At 40.9% G+C, this 19,852-nt stretch overlaps 1 protein-coding gene across 1 annotated transcript in view; it reads right to left on the bottom strand.

Moving 5' to 3' along the window:
• Mrpl48 (mitochondrial ribosomal protein L48) overlaps positions 1-7,934 on the bottom strand; it is a 43,363-nt gene extending 35,429 nt beyond the window's left edge. Inside the window, exon 1 of the mRNA XM_059270513.1 lies at positions 7,806-7,934. Within this exon, the coding sequence (XP_059126496.1) occupies positions 7,806-7,826 (21 nt within the window). The 5' untranslated portion in view covers positions 7,827-7,934. The remainder of the gene's footprint in view (positions 1-7,805) is intronic.
• Positions 7,935-19,852: the final 11,918 nt, after the last annotated feature.

Here is a 19,852-nt window from a genome sequence, read left to right as displayed (position 1 = left end):
ATGTACCAAAGGGTTCTTACCTAGCAAACACCTATCATGCAAGCAAACCAAGGTCCTTTTTCCTTACTCTGCCCACTTCAGAAAATGCTTAAAAGAAAACAGAACCCCTCTCCCACAATTTTTCATCCTGTTTCCCTTTTCCAACTTGATACATTTTTTTCTAACGTCAACCATAACATAGTATACACCTGCCATTCACCGCATAGTAAGAGGGGCTTTCATAAATATTCTCTAATTCTCAAATACTGACTGCAAGATAATTTTTGGCAACTAAAGCCCAGAGAGGTTTTATTTTTTAAAAGTTACAGCTAATAAGAGACTAAGAAGACCGTCTCACACCAGATACTATACTGTTCTTACAGCACACTACTCTCTCTATAGCAACAGTAATAATCATACTACCACATGTGAGAAAACAATACTCAAGAGAGGAGGCAACCGATATGTTAATCTCACGCTGCCCTGTTAGCACCCATCTGAAAGATCAGTGTACTGTCTTACTAAGGAAGAAGATGGCATATAGAAGTTTTGTTTATAAACTAGATCATAAATTCTAAATGTCTGAATTTCTGCTCATCATGAGCAACAATTTCAATTCTTTTGACATGTATATGTAAAAATATTATGCAAAAATCTGAGAAACTGTCCCAGTCAAGACTAGCCTAAGGAAATATGATGACGAAATGGAATATAATATCAGGATGGATCTTGGAACAGAAAAAGAAACAAATTAGATAAAAACAAAAAAAACCTGAATAAAGTATGGGCTTTTGTTAATAATAGGATATCGATACTGGTTAATCATGGAAATTATACTATGAATATAATTTTTTCCATGTGCTTATTTATTTTAAGGTTAGAGAGTACATGAGGAAATCAGAGGACAACTTGAGGAAACTGGTTCTCTATTTCCACCATGGGTTCCAGGAAGCAAACTCAGGTTGACAGCAAGTGCCTTTACCTGCTGAGCCAGCTCACTGGCCCTAAAATGTTAATAGAGAACAGTGAGATTTATGTGAACTCTCCGTGTCATTAACAGGTTTTTTGTTTTGTTTTGTTTTGTTTTTGTAAATCTAAAGCTAGTCTAAAACAGCAATTTATTTATTTATTTATTTATTTATTTATTTATTTATTTATTTATTTATTTATTTATTTATTTTATTGCTATTGCTATGGTGCCAGGCCTTTGTGCACTTTTCCTGGCAACAAAGTTTCTTTAAAAAGCCTTCTAAGTGCCAAATACTGTGTTGCACATTAAAAGGAATATAAAAACAAAATGTAACAAACACAATGAACTTTTTAAAGGCATTATATTAAGTGAAAGAAGCAAGCTAGTCACAAAAGACCAAATACTGTATGACAGATTCCTTTCTGTGAAATATCCAGAGTGGGCAAGTCTATAGGGAAAGGAAGTAGATTAACTGGTGCTGGAGTGGGGGTGGGGTGGGGATGCCAGCTAAGGAGCATAGGTTTGTTCTAGAGTTGATGGAATGATATGCTTGTATTAAACAGCTAAAAGTATTATATGATGAAGAAAAATGTATGTTGTTAACAGCAAACATGCCTGGCAGGATTTCCTGGAGAAGAGGGCTGGAAGTTCGGAGCTTTTGCAGCTTACAGATCTGTTCAAAATCAAGAACCATCTCCTGAGACAAGTGCTTAAGAAGCACTGATGAGGGGCTGCAGAGATGGCTCAGTGGTTAAGAGCACCAACTGCTCTTCCAGAGGTCCTGAGTTCAATTCCCAGCAACCACATGGTGGCTCACAACCACTTATAATAAGATCTGGTGCCCTCTTCTGGCCTGCAGGGACACATGCAGGCAGAATATAGTACACATAATAAATAAATCTTTAAAAAAAAAAAAAGATAAAAATAAAGATCTAAAAAAAGAAGAAGCCTGATGAACAAAATGTTTACAGCCTACTTCAGTTTGCATACAGTACTAACTGCTACTTCACTGAGACGCTCAGTATCATCCAATGAGCTCTACGCTGAGCCATCCTCAGCAGGGAGGTTCATGTCCTGTTCCTCTCAGGTACAATGTACACAGTCAAGTTTTGTTTGGGGGAAACTCAGAAAGAAATGAATAAATGGAATTCCTTCCAGCCATATATTAACCATCCATATCTATTTTGTTGAATGCCTATCCTGTGTCTAAATCACAACAAGGTAAGTATTACTAACCCTATTTTATAGTGCAGGAAACTGATATTAAATCTACCTCAAAATCACATAGTAACTCCCCAAGCTAGCATAGGGGGTGGAGTTTTTCTGGCTCTAAAGTCCATCATTTCTCCACCATGCTACACTTCCTCTCCCCCATGAAGAGATGGTACTTAGTGGTACATCATCAGAGGGAGAGCTGATGAAATGGTCCAGTGGGTAAAAGTGTTTGCCAGGCAAACCTGATGACCTGACTGACTCCTGAAACTCCTAGTGTGATGTGTATGAAACACATACACATCACATGCATACACATTCATAATAAATAGTTTTAAAAAGGCGGGGGTAGTCAACTTTAGGAAAAGCCTCTCAAAGAACGTGAGGCCGTAAAAATTATGAAGGATGTAAAAAGAACAAAGGGCAAAGTGCATAGAGGGTCTTTAAAAGTATAATTATATCTCATGCTATTACAAAAGACTATGTAGGGGATGGAGAGATGGCTCAGTGGCTAAGAGCACTAGTTGCTCTTGCAGAGGACTCAGGTTTGATTCCCAGCACCCACATACTCCAGTTCTAGGAGATCTCATACCCTTTTCTGACCTTCATAATAGCCAGGCACACATGTGGTGAACATACACACATGCAGGCAAAACACTCATACATAAAATTAAAAATAAATAAATCCAAGTATGGTAGTTTGAATGTAATTGACCCCCATAATCTCATAGGGAGTGGCATTATTAGGAGGTATGCCTTTGTTGCAGTGGGTATGGTCTTGTTGGAGGAAGTGTATCACTGTTGGGGGCGGGCTTTGAGGTTTCCTATGCTCAGGATACCACCCAGTGTCTCAGTTGACTTCCTGTTGCCTGAAAGATGTTGGGCTCTCAGCTCCAGCACTACATCTGCCTGCATGCCACCATGCTCCCCACCATGATGATAATGGACTGAACCTCTGAAACTGTAAGCCAGCCACTCTCAATTAAATGTTCTTTTATAAGAGTTGCCATGGTCTTCACAGCAATAGACACCCTAACTAAGACACTAAGTTTAAAACTTTTTAAAAACCGTATAAAGTGTGTGTATAATACGATTACCCTAATATGGGCCAGAGTAGGAAATAGGAAACTAAGAGCTTTTGGAGAGCTCGAGTTGGCTCCCCTATCACTGACCACAAAGTTACAGCACACAATGCAAAGTTTCCTGATGGCCCAAGATCCATTCACATGACAAATAGAATAGAAATCAGGGTGAACAGAACACATTTTTAAATGGGTCACTTCAAATAGAGGAGGCATTGGGTGGAAAGAAAGATCTAGATGATGAGACTGCTTTCTCTTTTGACTGTTCAGAATTCTGAGTTTCTACAATAGCTAAGGATTTAATTATCTAAAAGTCAGACTTAAATAGTTGACAACTTTCTGGAAGACATTCAAATTGTGTGAACTCCTCAGCTCTGGGAAATGAGCTTTCTTTTTCCTGCAGTGCCTGGCATTATTTATCAAGACAAAAGTAGTCTATTTTGAGACTGAATCCACAAATACCCCTACCCCCTCTGCTCCCCACCCAGCACAATCAGCAGATGAACAGCTTTGGCTCTGCAAACAGAAGAGGAGGACAGTGACACCAGCGAATGAATGAATGGGGACACAGCTGCTGCAGTGGGTTACAAAAATACTTGTCCCATGAGCTCTGGAGCCAGCAACCAAGAAAGAAGTGCAGAGTTACCAAAGAAACCGTCACAGGGAAAAATCCATTAGTGTATAATACCTTGAAATGACAATCTGGGCTGGGTTGTGAATACAGTTGTTCAGGGCCCTAGGTGAGCAAATGAGAGCTGTTTTATGTACATTTGTTTTAGTTTTTTGAGACTGGGTCTCTCTATATAGCCCTAGCTGTCCAAGAACTCACTATGTAGACCAAGGTAGCCTCAAACTCACAGAGATCCGCCTGCCTCTGCCTCGAGTGCTGGGATTAAAGGCATGGGCTACCATGCCCAGCTAAGAGCTGTTATGAAAATTTAAGAATGTTTGTATATTATTACTAAAGGGTCAATGACTGAGTGCCTCTTCTGTGCCAAGCATTCCACATGTTCTAATCTTTACTCTAGCTCTCTGATAGAGACCCTACTAAGATACCTGCTCGGGCTGGTGAGATGACTCAACAGGCAAAGATAATTGCTGCCAAGCCTGAAGGCCTAGGATGTACGTGGTAGGAGAGAACTGATTCCTTTAAGTTGTCCTCTGACCTCCACATGTGTGCCATAGCATGCATGTGACCACACATATACCACACTAAATAAATAAATTTTAAAAATATAACTTCCTCTATTTTATGGAAAAAAAAACACATAGGTTTACATCAACTGATTAAAGTTTTAGGTTTAGCAATAGGTGCAAACCCAGGTCTGATTATGCCCAATGCCCATGTTTTCCATTCTGTCATACTACCTGTCAAAATTTAAAACAACTTATACTAGTGAAGTTTACACGTTAATACTAGTCAACAAGCTCGCCATTCATTAAGAATAGCCGTTATCTTAGTTAGAGTTTTCTATTGCTGTGAAGAAACACCATGACCATGGCAATTCTTATAAAGAAAATATTTAATTGAGGGTGGTTTGCTTACAGTTTCAGAGGTTTAGTCCAACATGATCATGAAGGGGAGCATGGCAGCATGCAAGCAGATGTGGTGTGGAGCTAAGAGTGCTACATCTTGCAGGCAACAGGAAGTTGACTGACTTTCACACTGAGGGAAGCTTGAGAAAAAGAGACCTCAAAGCCTGCCCCTACAGTGACACATTTCCTCCAACAAGGCCACATTATTAATAGTGCCACTCCCTTTGGGGGCCATTTTCTTTCAAACCACCACAGCCATATACCTAACATCCTCTCCTTTAATCCTCATAAACGTTCTGTGAGATGGATATCCTTACCCTCATTCATAGAGAAGAAAAACATATGTTGTATACTATATAAGTGAATACCTATGGGTTGCAACCCCTTGGGGAGTTGAATGACCCTTTCATAAGGGTCACATATCAGATACCCTGCATATCATTACAACTCATATCATTACAATTCATAACAGTAGCAAAATTACAGTTATGAAGTAGCACTGAAAATAATTTTATGGTTGGGAGTCACCACAACATGAGGAATCATATTAAAGGATTGCAGCATTAGGAAGGTTGAGAACCACTGATCTAGCATATCCTATCATTGCAAAGCAAGTTCTGCTATTACATGATGGCTCTTTCCTGGACTAAACCATACCCCGACATACATTCCAGTTCTTACAAAGGGTATGTAGCTTTTTAGATTTATTATTTTTTATTTCTATTGATATTGAGTATGTACCACATGTATGTAGTTCCCAGAGGTCAGGAGAGAGCTTGGGGTCCCCTGCAGCTGAAGTTACATGCCGGAGTGAACCTGTAACTGGAAGAGCTGCCAGTTCTCCTACCACTGAACCACCTCTCCAGGAAGATTCCTTTTGCCCTGGGTAGTTCTTGCTTGGATTCATCCATTAGAAATTTCAAGTTGAACTGAGTGAAATGACAAATACCTAGAGATTGAGCTACTTGGGAGACTGAGGCAGGATCACTTAAACCTGGAAGTTCAAGGTCAGCCTGGGCAAAAAGTGAGATACTATCTCAATAAAATAAAACAAAGTAGCCTAATTCAAAAGAGGAGGAAGAGAAGAGGAGGCAATAAAAAAGAAACCCAGAAGCTTCACTTTCTCCTCGCTGTCCTTAGCCAGTACCCAGAGGGCTAACAGCACCCCTGTGCCCCATCCATAACAATGCATCTGCTACTTAAACACCATCCTGGTTCAGAACCCAAACATTTGCAGACACTTCTTACTATCAGAAGGGTCTCACATCTAGAAAATCCAAACCAATCTCCCTGTGTCTTCCATGGTTTGAACCTAGTTCCCCACTCTTGTATAACAGAATAAACACAGTTCTTCACACTAGCACCTCCATATTTAATACAATGATCAATGCTTTCAAGTTTGTCTAAGTTCTTTCAAATATTGCTGTGTCTAGTGTTTCCCGTGGCTGTCTTCTTCCAACATGACTGTACTGACCATCAAAATCTATTTTCCTATAGGTCATTAGGAGCACAGATTTTCTAACCACTGACATTTGAATGTCCACATCTATTCTGTCTGCTGGGATTGCTTAATAATATGTGAAGAACAAATAAAACTACACAGATGACTACAAAATACCAATATCTCTATTAGCACCATCTTTCATCCCTTACAAAGTACTCAGTCTGCTTACAGTATCCGCTATCATACTTATTGGGTTTGTTTTTCTTTTTATTTATTTTTTATTTTTTTTACTTTTTATTTTTTGAGACAGGGTCTCAAGTAGCTTAGGCTGGCTTCAAACTCAATCTGTAACAAAGGCTGTCCTTGAACTCCTGATCCTCCTGCCTCTACTTCCCAAGTTCTAGGATTAAAGGCACTATCCCAATGCCTGACTTTGTCAGACGATGGTCTTAATGTCATGTTTCCAAGGGCTCTTCTGGAGTATGGATAGTTGGGAAACACATTCTTAGAACATTGATCCTCCCTTCCAGGATTCCTTGGAAGAAAGACAAACAGAACCAGAGAATAGACTGGAATGCTGAAATTGACTTATTTCTATTATCCTTGCACCAGACCTGTTCTCACAAACTGGCTAGAGAACCAGTGAGTCCTTCCATAAAGGATGAAGAGAGAAACTCAAGTTTAGTCCCATATCCATAAATGGCAATGACAGATTTATACTTACATTTAATGTCTACAATTAATGCCTAAAATAAAATCTCAATATGATGAGAGAGAAAGAGAATATCAAAAATCTAAGCAGCATGATACAAATGAAAAGCTCAACTGAGATCTGTTAAATTTGTTATGGTAAGAGAGAAATAGGGACCGGATTTAAGAATAGTGACTTGGCTAGGTCAGTGGAGCATGCCTGTGATCCCAGCACTGGGGGAAGCTCAGGCAGAAGGACTGTAAGTTCAAGAGCAGTGTGGGCTACATGTTAAGACCCCTGTCTCATAAAAAGAATGAAGGCTGGGTGGGGGAGGGACTGGGAGGAGAGGAAGAAAGGGGAAACAAACAAACAAACAAAAAAATGAAGGCTCCCGCTAGTTCTTCCACAGCCTCTTAAATAAGATTTTGGAAGCCAAAGAGTAACAACAAATGGTTGGTTCTTTGACAGACTCTTAAATAAGGGCTTTTTTTTTTTAATGTACTTTATCATTATCATATTCCTCTTATCACCGAATAACTTCATTTATATCCCAACCACTTCAGCATGGTAAGACTCTTAAAGTTGATTAAATGTAAAAATGAAATGACCTGCCCAAGGTCAGACAATTTATGGGGGCTATATCCCGGCGTCCTAATTCCGTAAGTGGGCTCTTCCTGGCCAAAGAGCAGCCAGGTGACAAGGGAGGGGGCGTGGCGCGAGACTGAAAATTTCACGGTCGGCGGAGGGAGGAATTGACAGTGAAGCACCGCAAGGACTGCTGGGACGGGCCTGTTCGCAGAGTTCTAGGCCCGGATATCTGCTCGCCGCCACTTTCCAGCTCTGCTTTTCTTCCGCCTCCCCAGCGCCCAGCGTGCGTGGAATCTGCGTTACCTTTCCCAGGGTTCCGCTCATTCTTGCTTACTGCAGCTTCTAAGCAAACCGAAGATCAGCCCCAGCAGTCACGACCCCTGGGCTTCTGAAACACGGCCGGAAAAGTCTTAATCTGGTCCGTTTACAAAATCCGACCGAGATTCTCTCTATGTCCGCAGCAACTTGGTTCCGGCAGTTTTTAAAACCCAAGGAATAGAACTCTCCCTAAATTCCACTGTCATTCCAGGGTGTGTCACGCTCCCTGTGATTTCTCTGGGCAGTATTAGTTGCCATTCTTTGTTACTCGAGTGCTTTTCATATAATTTTGGTATTTCACCTATGAGACTATATATTATTTACTGTCTCTTCCCCATATGATTGAAATCCTTTAGGACTCGTATTTGATTAATTCATTCCAGCGTCTAATATAGAACATAGAAATCTTGACTTGTGGTGATTCCTCTCCTGACTTCCGGAGAGTCACCCTGGAGTTGCTTTGTTCTATTTATTAAACCTGGATTTATGAAAGAAAGACAAAGAAAGAAAGAAAGAAAGAAAGAAAGAAAGAAAAATAAATCTTGACTTGCAACCTCGAATTAGGGAGCTGATTAACCCCGTGTGAACCTTCCTAACATTCCATTCCCTCATAATAATTGAGAATAATTTTCTTTTATTGAGTGGCCACTGTGTGTGATACTTTGTGCTCACTTTATTCTTCACAAGCCTCCTAGAGAAATGTTACTCGGTGTTACAGATAAAGATTTGAGAAATCAAGAGATTAAGAGACTTGTCTGGGATCTATGAACTGAGAGCTGAATTTCAAGCAGTCTTGTTTATGTGAAATGTTTTCACTCTGACACACCCCTTCTTACATGAGATAATGTCAACGTACCAATTCATTTATTTACACAATAAAAACAGACCTGTATTGTTTTTGAGACAGGGTCTCCAGTGTAGACCAGACTGGACTTGAATTTGTGTTTGCTTCCAGGGTGCTTTGATTAGAAATTTATGGCACCACACCCAGCTACCAACTATTTTCCTAGAAATGCTTTTTGCTCCTTGGATAGAATCCTGGGAACACAAAAATTAATATCTCATGGTTCCTGCCCCCAAATGGAACATATAAACTATTATAGAGCAATAAGAAATTCAAGATACCAAGCTAGGCATATAAACTCTGTGTGCAGAGGGAGTATGTGAGTACATAATAAAGTCAGCATTGAGTGAAATAACAAATATGTAGTGATCTCTTTTTATTATTTTTTCTATTGTTGCTTTGTTTTGTTGTTTGGTTTCTTCTGTGTAACAGCCCTGGCTATCCTGGAACTCACTCCGTAGAGCAGGCTGGCTACTGTTGTGACGAGGGGCTGGAAAGACTGCTCAGCTGTTAAGAACTCCTGCTGCTCTTGCAAAGGACCTGAGCTAGGTTGCAGCCCCTGTATCAGAAGTCTCACAACCTCTTTAACTTCACCTCTGCGGGCTGAACACGCTCTCTGGCCTCCTCCGGTACCTACACTCACATGTGCATACTTACAAACACAGACACACATGCAGCATAAATAAAAATAAAATCCTGGCCTTTAATGCAAGCAGTATGGAGGCAGAGGCAGGCAGATCTCTGTGAGTTCGAGGCCAGCCTGGTCTACAGAGCAAGTTCCAGAACAGCTAAGGTTATACAGAGAAACCTGTCTCAAAAACAAAATTCTTTTTTAAAATGGTAAACATAAAAAGACAAAAAACATGGTAAATATGAATCAGGCTTCAGTGACAGTGTGGTTTGTTGTCAGCATTCCTTCCAAGATCCTAGTGCTTCATCTATGCTTCCTAGAATGAAATTCCAAAGAGCCACCAACAGCTGTGTAGATAAATCTATTTCTCCCATCTGGTGCAGAAGACAAGGAGACTATTATGGTCAATTTTATGTGCCAACTTTCCTGAGCAATGTGGCAACCAGATACTTGGTGAAATATTCCGCATATTTCTGTTATGATGTTTTGGAATGCAATTAACTTTTAAATGAATAGAGTAAGTAAAGCAAATTGCCCTCCCTAATGTGAGTGGGCCTTATCCAATCAGTTGAAAGCCTAAATAGAACCAAAATGTTGACCTTCCTACAAATAAGAGAATGTTTACTAATTGATGTCCTTTGACATGGGATATCATTTGTTTCCTGCCATCCAACTCAGGCTGAAATATAAGACCTTTATATTGTTTGCCAGCCTTTGGAGTGTAACTACATTTATCAATTCTCATGATTCTCAGGCCTTCAGTCCCTAATGGGTCTCCGGCTTGCCAATTCACTCTGCAGATCTTGAGACTTCTCAATTTCCATAATAATATGAGCTGGTTCCTTACAATAAATTCTCAATAGGTACATGACAGATATCTATACAGATACAAAGGTACACATTTGTGTGTGTGTGTGTATATACATATCCTTTTAGATTTGTTTCTCTGGAGAACCCCAACTAACACAAGATTATTTAAAGAGACAGGCTCATGGCTAAATGATGCACTGAGCATTATACATTGCACATAGTAGTCACTCAATAGAAGGTATCTATTCTCAGTTATTATTAGACAATTGAATGTCAGAGTAATTCACATAGAGTCAATCAGCTCTGAAAATTGAGGTTAGAGGTTAGATTTATAAATCCTTTGCTAGATGCTGAAATAAAGCAGTCAGGATCTAAGTCCTTAAGATCTTTTATACAGCCTGGTCTACAGAGCGAGATCCAGGACAGGCACCAAAACTACACAGAGAAACCCTGTCTCAAAGAAAAATCTTTTATAGACTATGAGCTCCTAAGAACAGGTTGTATCTTAATCTTTGCATCCTCAGCATTTAGTCCAGGATGGGTTTATGGCAATATGTGTCTGGTGAACTACTTAGAGATGGGTGTTTGTTGTTGTTATTGTCATTTTGTTTTGTTTCAGACAGGGTCTCATGCATTCCAGGCTTGCCCTGAACTTGCTCTGTAGTGAGGGTGACCTTTCACTTCCTCTTTTCTCTTCATTCTCCTGCATATAACCCATTGCTATAACATATTTCTTTTTTGCACCTCCATAGGTAGCACAATAGAGATATAGGAATGGGTGCATGTACACAGAATAGAGACTCAGGCATAATCCTGCCTCTGCCTCTGTCATTTATCCAGTGTGTGTGTGTGTGTGTGTGTGTGTGTGTGTGTGTGTGTGTGTGTGTGTGTGTTTAAAGAGTGGTGGAATTTTAGGAGACTTCCATGTTTGGCTAAACTATAAACAGAGAAAACTGGTGAGAAAAGAGATTAGAGAGACAGGACAGAGTCAAACTGTGAAGTACAGATCAAAGGGTTGGAGAGGCTTTGATTAATTAGGACCAGTGAAGAGTGAAATAGAGGAGGAGAAAGTGGAGACGGAGTCTACCAGGAAGAGTAAGGTGGTGATTTAAGCAAGATACAGAGGTATCAATACGAGAATTGCTACAGGTAAAATAGGAAGACTTTGGTGTTAGGTTAGGTATGAGCAATGAAGGACATTCTGAGTTATACTCTGAGGTAAGTATTAAGTATCGTCTTCAAGTAGGTAGTAGATAAGCCAGTTTAAGTCAGTGGGATGACTCAGTAGGTAAAGGTGCTTGCTGCTAAGTCTGACAACCTGAGTTCCATCCCTGGGTCCCACATCATGTGAGGAGGGAACTGATTCCTGCAAGTTGTCCTCTGACCTCTACATTAGCACTGTGACATGTACATTTGTGAGCACACACACACACACACACACACACACACACACACACACACACACTAATTGTAACCAAAATATCTTTAAATTTAACTTTGATTTTAAAAAAGAGGGAGAGTTCAAATTCAATATTGGCCACATAATGAGTTTGGATCCATCCTGAACTACATGAGACCATGTGTTAAAAAAAAAAGTAAAAGAAAAAAAACAATTGTACAAATATCTTCTCTTTCTTATTCTATTACACACTACTCTTCCTGTTGCCACCAGGGTGATTTCTAAACACAAATGTAACCATGTTACCCCTTGGCCCAAAATTGTCTAATGACTCCCAAAATTTATAGCAATGCTATCCAACAGAAATCTGTTATATCTGCTGAGCCCACCAGGTATCTACCAGCCACAGATAGCTACTGAGCACTTGAAATGTGAATGAGGGATTGGATTCCTAACTTAACCTAATTTTAATGTAAATGTAAATATCAAGTGGATTCCTATAGTAGGTTATATGATCAAATCCAAACACCTAAATATATATGCCAAGTCCCAGAAAGACATTTTCATATATCTATAACCAGAAAATTCCTACATATCCATCATTTTTTGAGATATTGACTTACTTGTGTCTGGCCTCTAAGATTTAAGATTTGGGCTGGAGATGTAATTCAGTTGGTGGAATGCATACCTAGCATGCACCAAGTCCTGGATTCTGTCCCCAGCACCATAGTGACACATACCTGTAATCCCAGTACTCAGGAAGTAGAGGCAGGAGAATCAGCCATTCAAGGTCATCCTCAATACATAGCAAGTTCCAGGCCAGCTTGGGATACATGAGACCTTGTCTCCAAAAAATAAATGAATGAAAGGGCTAGCAGGACAGCTCAGTGACTAAAGGCACTTGATGTCAAACCTGACAACCTGAGTCTGAGCCCCAGAATTCATGTGGTAGGAGAGAGGAGGAATCTGAAAAGTTGTCCTCTGACCTCTACACACACACACACACACACACACACACACACACATACACACACACACGAGAGAGAGAGAGAGAGAGAGAGAGAGAGAGAGAGAGAGAGAGAGGTAGTAGTACATGTATTCCCTTCCCCACATATGTACATAGAAAATTTAAAGGAATAAATATATAAATAAAAATGAAGGCTTTCAGCCAGGCAGTGGCAAAAGCCTTTCATCTCAGCACTTGGGAGGCAGAGGCAGGTGGATCTCTGTGAGTTCAAGGCCAGCCTGGTCTACAGAGCCTGGTCTTAGCCAGAGCTGTTACACAGGGAAACCCTGTCTCAAAAAATTTTTTTTCTTGGGTAATCAAGACAACATAGGCCACTTTCCATGAATCTGAATACTTATCTAGTTTTGTTTCCCACACTTTTCAACACAAATACTATTCCTCAGCCAAAAGAAAATCTTACGTTTTCCAAGCATAATATACTCTGTCACTTCTCCCTGCTTTTCCCTATAATTTCCTCTGCCAAGATAACATTTCTGTACTCATGTACCTGAAAAATCCCCACTCCTCTTTCAAAACCCAAGTCAGGGGCTGGAGAGATGGCTCAGCGGTTAAGAGCACTGGCTGTTCTTCCAGAGGTCATGAGTTCAATTCCCAGCAACCACATGGTGGCTCACAACCATCTGTAATGAGATCTGGCGCCCTCTTCTGGCATACATAATAAATAAATAAATCTTTAAAAAAAACACAAAAAACCCAAGTCAGATGCTGTCTTTCCTAGCTATCATCTTACGGCCATTTCCCAAGACTGCTGTGGTCCCTGTTCCACACGCACGTTCAGTCCTTTCCCCACGTCTCTACCGCAGGGTACTGCTCATCTGTGTACCTTCTCCACTGGATTGTGAGCAGTTTTTGAGGAAGACTAGTCTTCATGTTCATGGTGTCTTTAGCACTTGCCACTGGCCACAGAGCATAATGAGGCCTCAATAAATGTTGAATAGAATTACACATATGTGAATATTTTAAAGTTCTTAGCTATAACTAAAGGTTTTAGATTTTCCCAGGAACTTCAATCATATGCAGACACAAAAGTTATGAGACTGGGGATATAGCTCAATGGTATATCACTAGCCTAGCATATGCAAGGCCCTGGATTCCATTCCCAGCACATACCAAAAAGAGGCCTTTCTGGATTTATTTTTACAAGCTAGCTTTCCTTTAAAAGGTCCTTTTAAAAATAAACCTGCTCTGGTCCTCAGCACAACCACATCAGAGAAAGCCTTAGGGAACAAAGAACAAAGGGAGGCCCTTTAAAAGATGATGTTTCATCTCAAGTGAAACTTCCTCTAAAGCAGTAATTCTATGGCCACCTACAATAAAAAAAAAGTCTGCAATGGTACCCTAAAGCTCTAATTTATGGCTTTAGTGAAGATATTTAAGGTTACCTCAGACTACAAACAAGATTATCTTCAGTAAGGCTTTTCTGCTTCTATATTTTGGCACAAAGGAAATCATACTTAACAAGAAAATGTCTATATAAAAGCCCAGAGATGGGAAGAGAGCTGGCTACCTAAGAAAAGCCAGAAAGAGACAGCACTAGCTGGCCAGCCCCTGCTTTACCAGCGAGTTTCTGGTTGTTCAGGTTATGGCTGGGTGATGGTGATGACTCCACCCTGGAGAGAGAACCAAATGACGAAAGAGGCTGCAAGAGGGAAGCTCAAGTGGGCTCATAGGAACTGGTAAGGACAAAGGGTGCAGAGGACCACTAGCACGGAAGCTCCCTATGCACTTCAGAGAATGTCTTCCTGGACAACCAGAACCTGAATTCAGCCTCCAGTGTGAGGGCACTGAGAGTCTCTGCCACAAGGAGCTCCTCCAGCAGAGGGACATTAGGTCCAGGGCATCTGAGAGGCTATCTCCATCTACCTTCCACCCACCTGGTTCAGGCGGTCCTGCACTAAGCCACTGGTTACACCTTACACATTACAACAGAAGGAAATTTTTCTTGCTGAGGGTGGCGGCTCATGCCTTTAATCTCAGCATTTGAAAGGCAGAGGCAGGTAGATTGCTGCGAATTTGGGGCAAACCTAATCTACATAGTGAGTTCCATGCCAATGAAAATATTTCTTGCAAACAAAAAGGAATCCTTTGTATTGCTGCCATCTAAGGCCCCAAAGCCACATATATACTGAAAAATAGAAACATAAAAGTCATTATCATAACTAGGCATGGTGGTGCACACCTTTAATCCCAGAATTCAGAGGCAAAGGCAAGCCAATCTCTGAGTTTGAGGCTAGCCTAGTCTACAGAGTGAATTCCAGGACAGTCAGGGATACACAGAGAAACCCTGTCTTGAAAAAAACAAAAACAAAAAAGTCATTATCATACTACAGCAAACCACTCAGAGCCTCCAGCATATATCACCTGTGTGACAGCCTAAGACTAGAAGTCACAGGTACTCTGTGTGCTCAAGTGTGTGTTTCTGAGGATGCAATCCAGAGCTTTGTGTATGCTACGCAAGCGTTCTACCACTGAACTATGCATCCAGCCCCATTGTTCATTTGTTTATGAGCATTGGTGTTTTGCCTGCATGTGTTTCTGTTTGAGGGTGTTGGATTCCCTGGAACTGTATTAAAGACAGTTGTGAGCTGCCATGTGGGTGCTCTTAACCACTGAGCCATCTCTCTTGCCCCGTCCCATTTTTTTTTTTTATTTATGAGGGGCTAGTTAATAAGTCTGGAAACAACTTTAAATGAAATGTTCTTCCTACTTCTTTGTATTTTATGACATAGGAATTTGCTCATTTATTAAAAATCCATTGCCTAATGGATGGTGACTCTGAGCAAAGTGCATGATATATATGCTGTGGATATCGCTCTGTATAAATAAAATGCTGATTGGCCAATAGCCAGGCAGGAAGTATAGGTGGGACAAGCAGAGAAGAGAATTCTGGGAAGTGGAAGGCTGAAGCAGAGAGACACTGCCAGCTGCTGCCATGAGAAGATGTTAAGATACCGGTAACCCATGAGCCATGTGGCAACTTATAGATTAATAGAAATGGGTTGATTTAAGATATAAGAACTAGATAACAAGAAGCCTGCCACGGCCATATAGTTTGTAAGCAATATAAGTCTCTGTGTGTTTACTCGGTTAAGTCTGAGCAGCTGCGGGACTGGTGGGTGAGAGAGATTTGTCCTGACTGTGGGCCAGGCAGGACCAGGAAAACTCTAGCTACATATATATGTGAAAATATAATGAATCTCGTTACACACAAGCTAATTAAAACAGAAATAAAATAAGAATGTAATATAGGAGGATTGGGAGTTCAAGGACAAACGTGGGTACATAGTGAGTTTGAGGCCAGTTTTGGCCAGTTTTGGGCTACATGAGACCCTATTTTAACGAAACAAACAAACAAACAAAACCACCCCGAGCTATTGGTTCCTTTATTCACAGGGCCACATAGAAGGGACCAAAAGGTGTTAAGTATTAAGGTACTAAGAATTAATATCATAGTGCCAAAAGGTACGGTACTATGGTGGTAAGTATTTCTCTCCAGTCAATTAAGTGAATAAACCCATGGGAAGCCCCCATTTAGCTGCACATCATGGTGTATACCCATAGCCCCAGAAGCTGAAGAGGCTGAGGCAGAGGGACCCCTTGAATCCAAAAGTGTGACACCAACCTGAGAAACCCAGAAAGACCCTGTCTCAACAAGGGGAAAAAATGGTGGTGATGTAGTTCAGGAGTAGAGCATTTATTGAGCACTAGCATACATTGAATGCATGGGACCATGGGTTCCATCCCCTACATAAAAAAAAAAAAAAAAGAAAAGAAAAGAAAAAAAGAAAGAAAGAAAAAAGAAAAGAAAAAAAAGAAAACTCAGTCTCCTAACCTTCTGTCTGCCTAATTAGAAAGTGTAATGCAAGTCAAACCACATACAGACACCTAGAAAACCCAGCTGGGAAGATCAGAGCTCAAAATTGTTATTTCTTTCTTCCTGTGACTAGGGATGGACTGGGTACAGCAAGGAGAGGTGATGCTCTATGGAAAAGCCTCAGTTTTGAAAAAGGCTCCACTCGTTTGTTAGACACTCCTAATTTTAGGTGAAAATTCCCTTCTTTCTTCAAAGGTCATTACCACCCCCAAAACATGATGATTCAGTTCCTCAAGATCCTTCTAGTCTAGAACTGCTGAAATTATAAAGTCCTAAAGGATCTCAAATCTTGTAATTCTTGTAGAACAACTTTACAAAGGGGTGGTGAAGTTATGAACAGTCAGCCAGTTGCTAGCTGACGAGTCCACTGCTTAGTACTTAATTAGGAAACATAAAAATTGTGACACAGTCACCCAAGTGCGTCCCATGCACTCAATTAAAATGATAAGCAGTATACATCAAAAACACACAAAATCAGTTTGTCCCATTGTTTTAAACAGGAAAAAATAAATAAAAGGGTGACAAAGGTTATTAGTATTGTTTCCGTTAATGGAATAATATGTTATTTTTTCCATCGCTTTTCATAATTTCCCAACTTCCTAGAATATGCCCGTACGTTCATAACCAGAAAATATACATATATGAAGTTCAAACGTGTCAAGTCACACCTGGCGTTGCCAATTCATCTGGGAGTTGCAACGCGGAGATGAGTCATCTTAGAGGGAGCGAGACAAGAGGCTTTTACTAGTCTGGGTTTGAGGGGGAGGGACAGTCCCTGGTCACAGTGGAGACTGATCTGCTCAGCTGGAGTCCAACCCGGAAGCGCTGACGGTGGCACAACACCGGGCAAAATCCAGCCTTTGAGGCGGATGATAACGTGGCAGCTGCACCCCTCCACCGCTCAGCTGGACAAGCCACCCTCCGCCCTCATCCCTACAAGGCTGGCTCCTCCCCGCTTCTCCATTGGTCCACTGAAGCTCAATTAGTCTCCGAAGGCCCGCCCCTCTAGGGAAGGGAGGGGCCGCCGCCTTGTCTGGGACTTGAGGTGGCCATGCTGAGTGTGGCCGGCAGAAGTGGGTGGGGCAGTTCTTTCTAACTGCTGCGGACTCTGCCCGGGCTTCTTCTTGGCCACAGCTCTCGGTACCCAAGGAAAGATGTGATTTACCACCAAAATCATGGTTAATTGGGAGCTAATGTTCATACGAAGTGCACGTCTCTGGTACTGCCCCTGCAGGCCAGTGGGTTTTAGTTTTTAGAGATGATGTCATCCCAAAGCCTCTTCGAGGTCCTAGTGCCCACTCAAAATTAGAGCTCTTTAGAGAAGGGGCAATTAAATAATTCATTATTCAAAGCCAGAGAGCCTAAAAGTTTATAATAAAAGCCAATCAGTGCAAGATGCACCAAAGTGAACCCTTCTTTGTTGTAGGGTTTACACGACTTTGAGACTACCAGTTCTAAGCATCTTCCCTCCAACCGTGGACAGACAAGACGGACGGATGGACACACACACACACACACACACACACACACACACACTTAAAATACATGTAAAATTTTCCATTTTGAGCGTAACATTCAAAATGTTACACAACCATCACCATAATATACTTTAAATTTTTTCAATCACTGCAAACAGAATCTCTATAACCATTAAACACTAGCTCCCCACTAGTCCTTTTATCTAGCTCCTGATAATCTTCAATTTGTGCCTCCAAGAATTTACTTACAGTAGACATTTTATATGAAGACTAATCTCTAGTTTATTCACCTCGCATCATTTTTTTCAAGATTAATCCATGCAATATGTCAACACTTTATTCAATTTTATGGCTGAACAATATTCCCTTCTATGTATATATCTCTATTTGTTTCTTTTTTTATTTTTCTTTCCCTTTAGGATCCGATCTCATGTAGCTCAGGCTGCTCTAGAACTTGCTGTGTAGCCAAGGATGACCAGTAACCCCTGATGCTCCTGCTGGGATTACAGGCATGCATCACTATGTTACCAATATTTGTTTATCTATTCATTTGTTGGTGGATTCTTAGGTGGTTTCTGCCTGTTGACTATTGTGAACAATGTGTACAGATTTTTTATAATTTATTTAACTTTATTTTATGTGCATTAGTACAAAGGTGTCAGACCCCCTGGAACTAGAGTTGCAGACAGTTGTGAGCTGCTATGTGAGTGCTGGGAATTGAACCCGGGTCCTCTGGAAGAGCAGCCAGTGCTCTTAACCACTGAGCTATCTCTCCAGCTCCATGTACAGATATTTTTTGACAGACATTTGCCCCTCATCCTTGCTAATGCTTTATTTTTAGTTTTTAAAGCCACCCTAGTATTTTGAAATGCTATCTTATGGTTTTAGTTTGCATTTCCCTGATGAGTAGCAATATTGAGCATCTTTTCAGGCACTTATTGAACATTTACATATTTTCTCTGAAGAAATGTCTGTGTAAGGCCTTTGACTGTTTTTTTTTTCAATTTTATGTTTGTGTGTGGTGTATGCTTGCATATTTGTGTATCTAAGTGTGGGCATGTGCCATGGCATGTGTGTGTGGAGGTCAGAGAACAACTTTGGGTGTTGGTCCTTATCTTCTACCTTGTTTGAGATATTATGATCTGTAGATGCAGAGATCATGCATATAACTGATTTCATGTAGTATCCCAAAAACTTAGTAAGATATGCTTGAATCATAATTCCCTTCTCCATAAGAATAAAATTTATGTTATAATTTAATGTGTTTTCTCTTTGCATTTCATGGTGGCTAAAGCCCAAAAGATGAACCACTGTTGATAATAAGTATTTTTACTACTATCCGATATCAGCTTGGGGATGAGTGCTTAAGTGTAGGCTGGAGATGGAAATTCTGGAGTCATCAGTGAGTCAGTGGCAGTTATAGTAATAAGGATAAATGATAATCACCTAGGTAGAGGGTAGGCTAAGAAAGACAGGATGGGCCGGGCGGTGGTGGCACACGCCTTTAATCCCAGCACTCGGGAGGCAGAACCAGGCGGATCTCTGTGAGTTCGAGGCCAGCCTGGGCTACCAAGTGAGTCCCAGGAAAGGCGCAAAGCTACACAGAGAAATCCTGTCTCGGAAAAAAAAAAAAAAGAAAGAAAGAAAAAAGAAAGAAAGACAGGATGGTCTCCTATAGAACAACATCTTTTTTTGTTGTTGTTGTTGTTGTTGTTTCGAGACAGGGTTTCTCTGTGTAGTTTTGGTACCTGTCCTGGATCTCGCTCTGTAGACCAGGCTGGCCTTGAACTCACAGAGATCCTCCTGGCTCTGCCTCCCGAGTGCTGGGATTAAAGGTGTGCACCACTGCCTCCTGGCGAACAACATCTTTTTTAGAGGCTCTCTGCATTGCCTTGAACTCTTGACTTCTAGTGATCCTTCACCCTCAGCCTCCCAAGTTAGATCTGCGGGTGCATGCTACTGTACCTGG

This window comes from Peromyscus eremicus, chromosome 1 (assembly GCF_949786415.1).
Source record: "Peromyscus eremicus chromosome 1, PerEre_H2_v1, whole genome shotgun sequence".
Taxonomy (NCBI): domain Eukaryota; kingdom Metazoa; phylum Chordata; class Mammalia; order Rodentia; family Cricetidae; genus Peromyscus; species Peromyscus eremicus.
The sequence above is the reverse complement of the archived record's forward strand: the minus strand, read 5'-3'. Positions and strand labels throughout refer to the sequence as shown.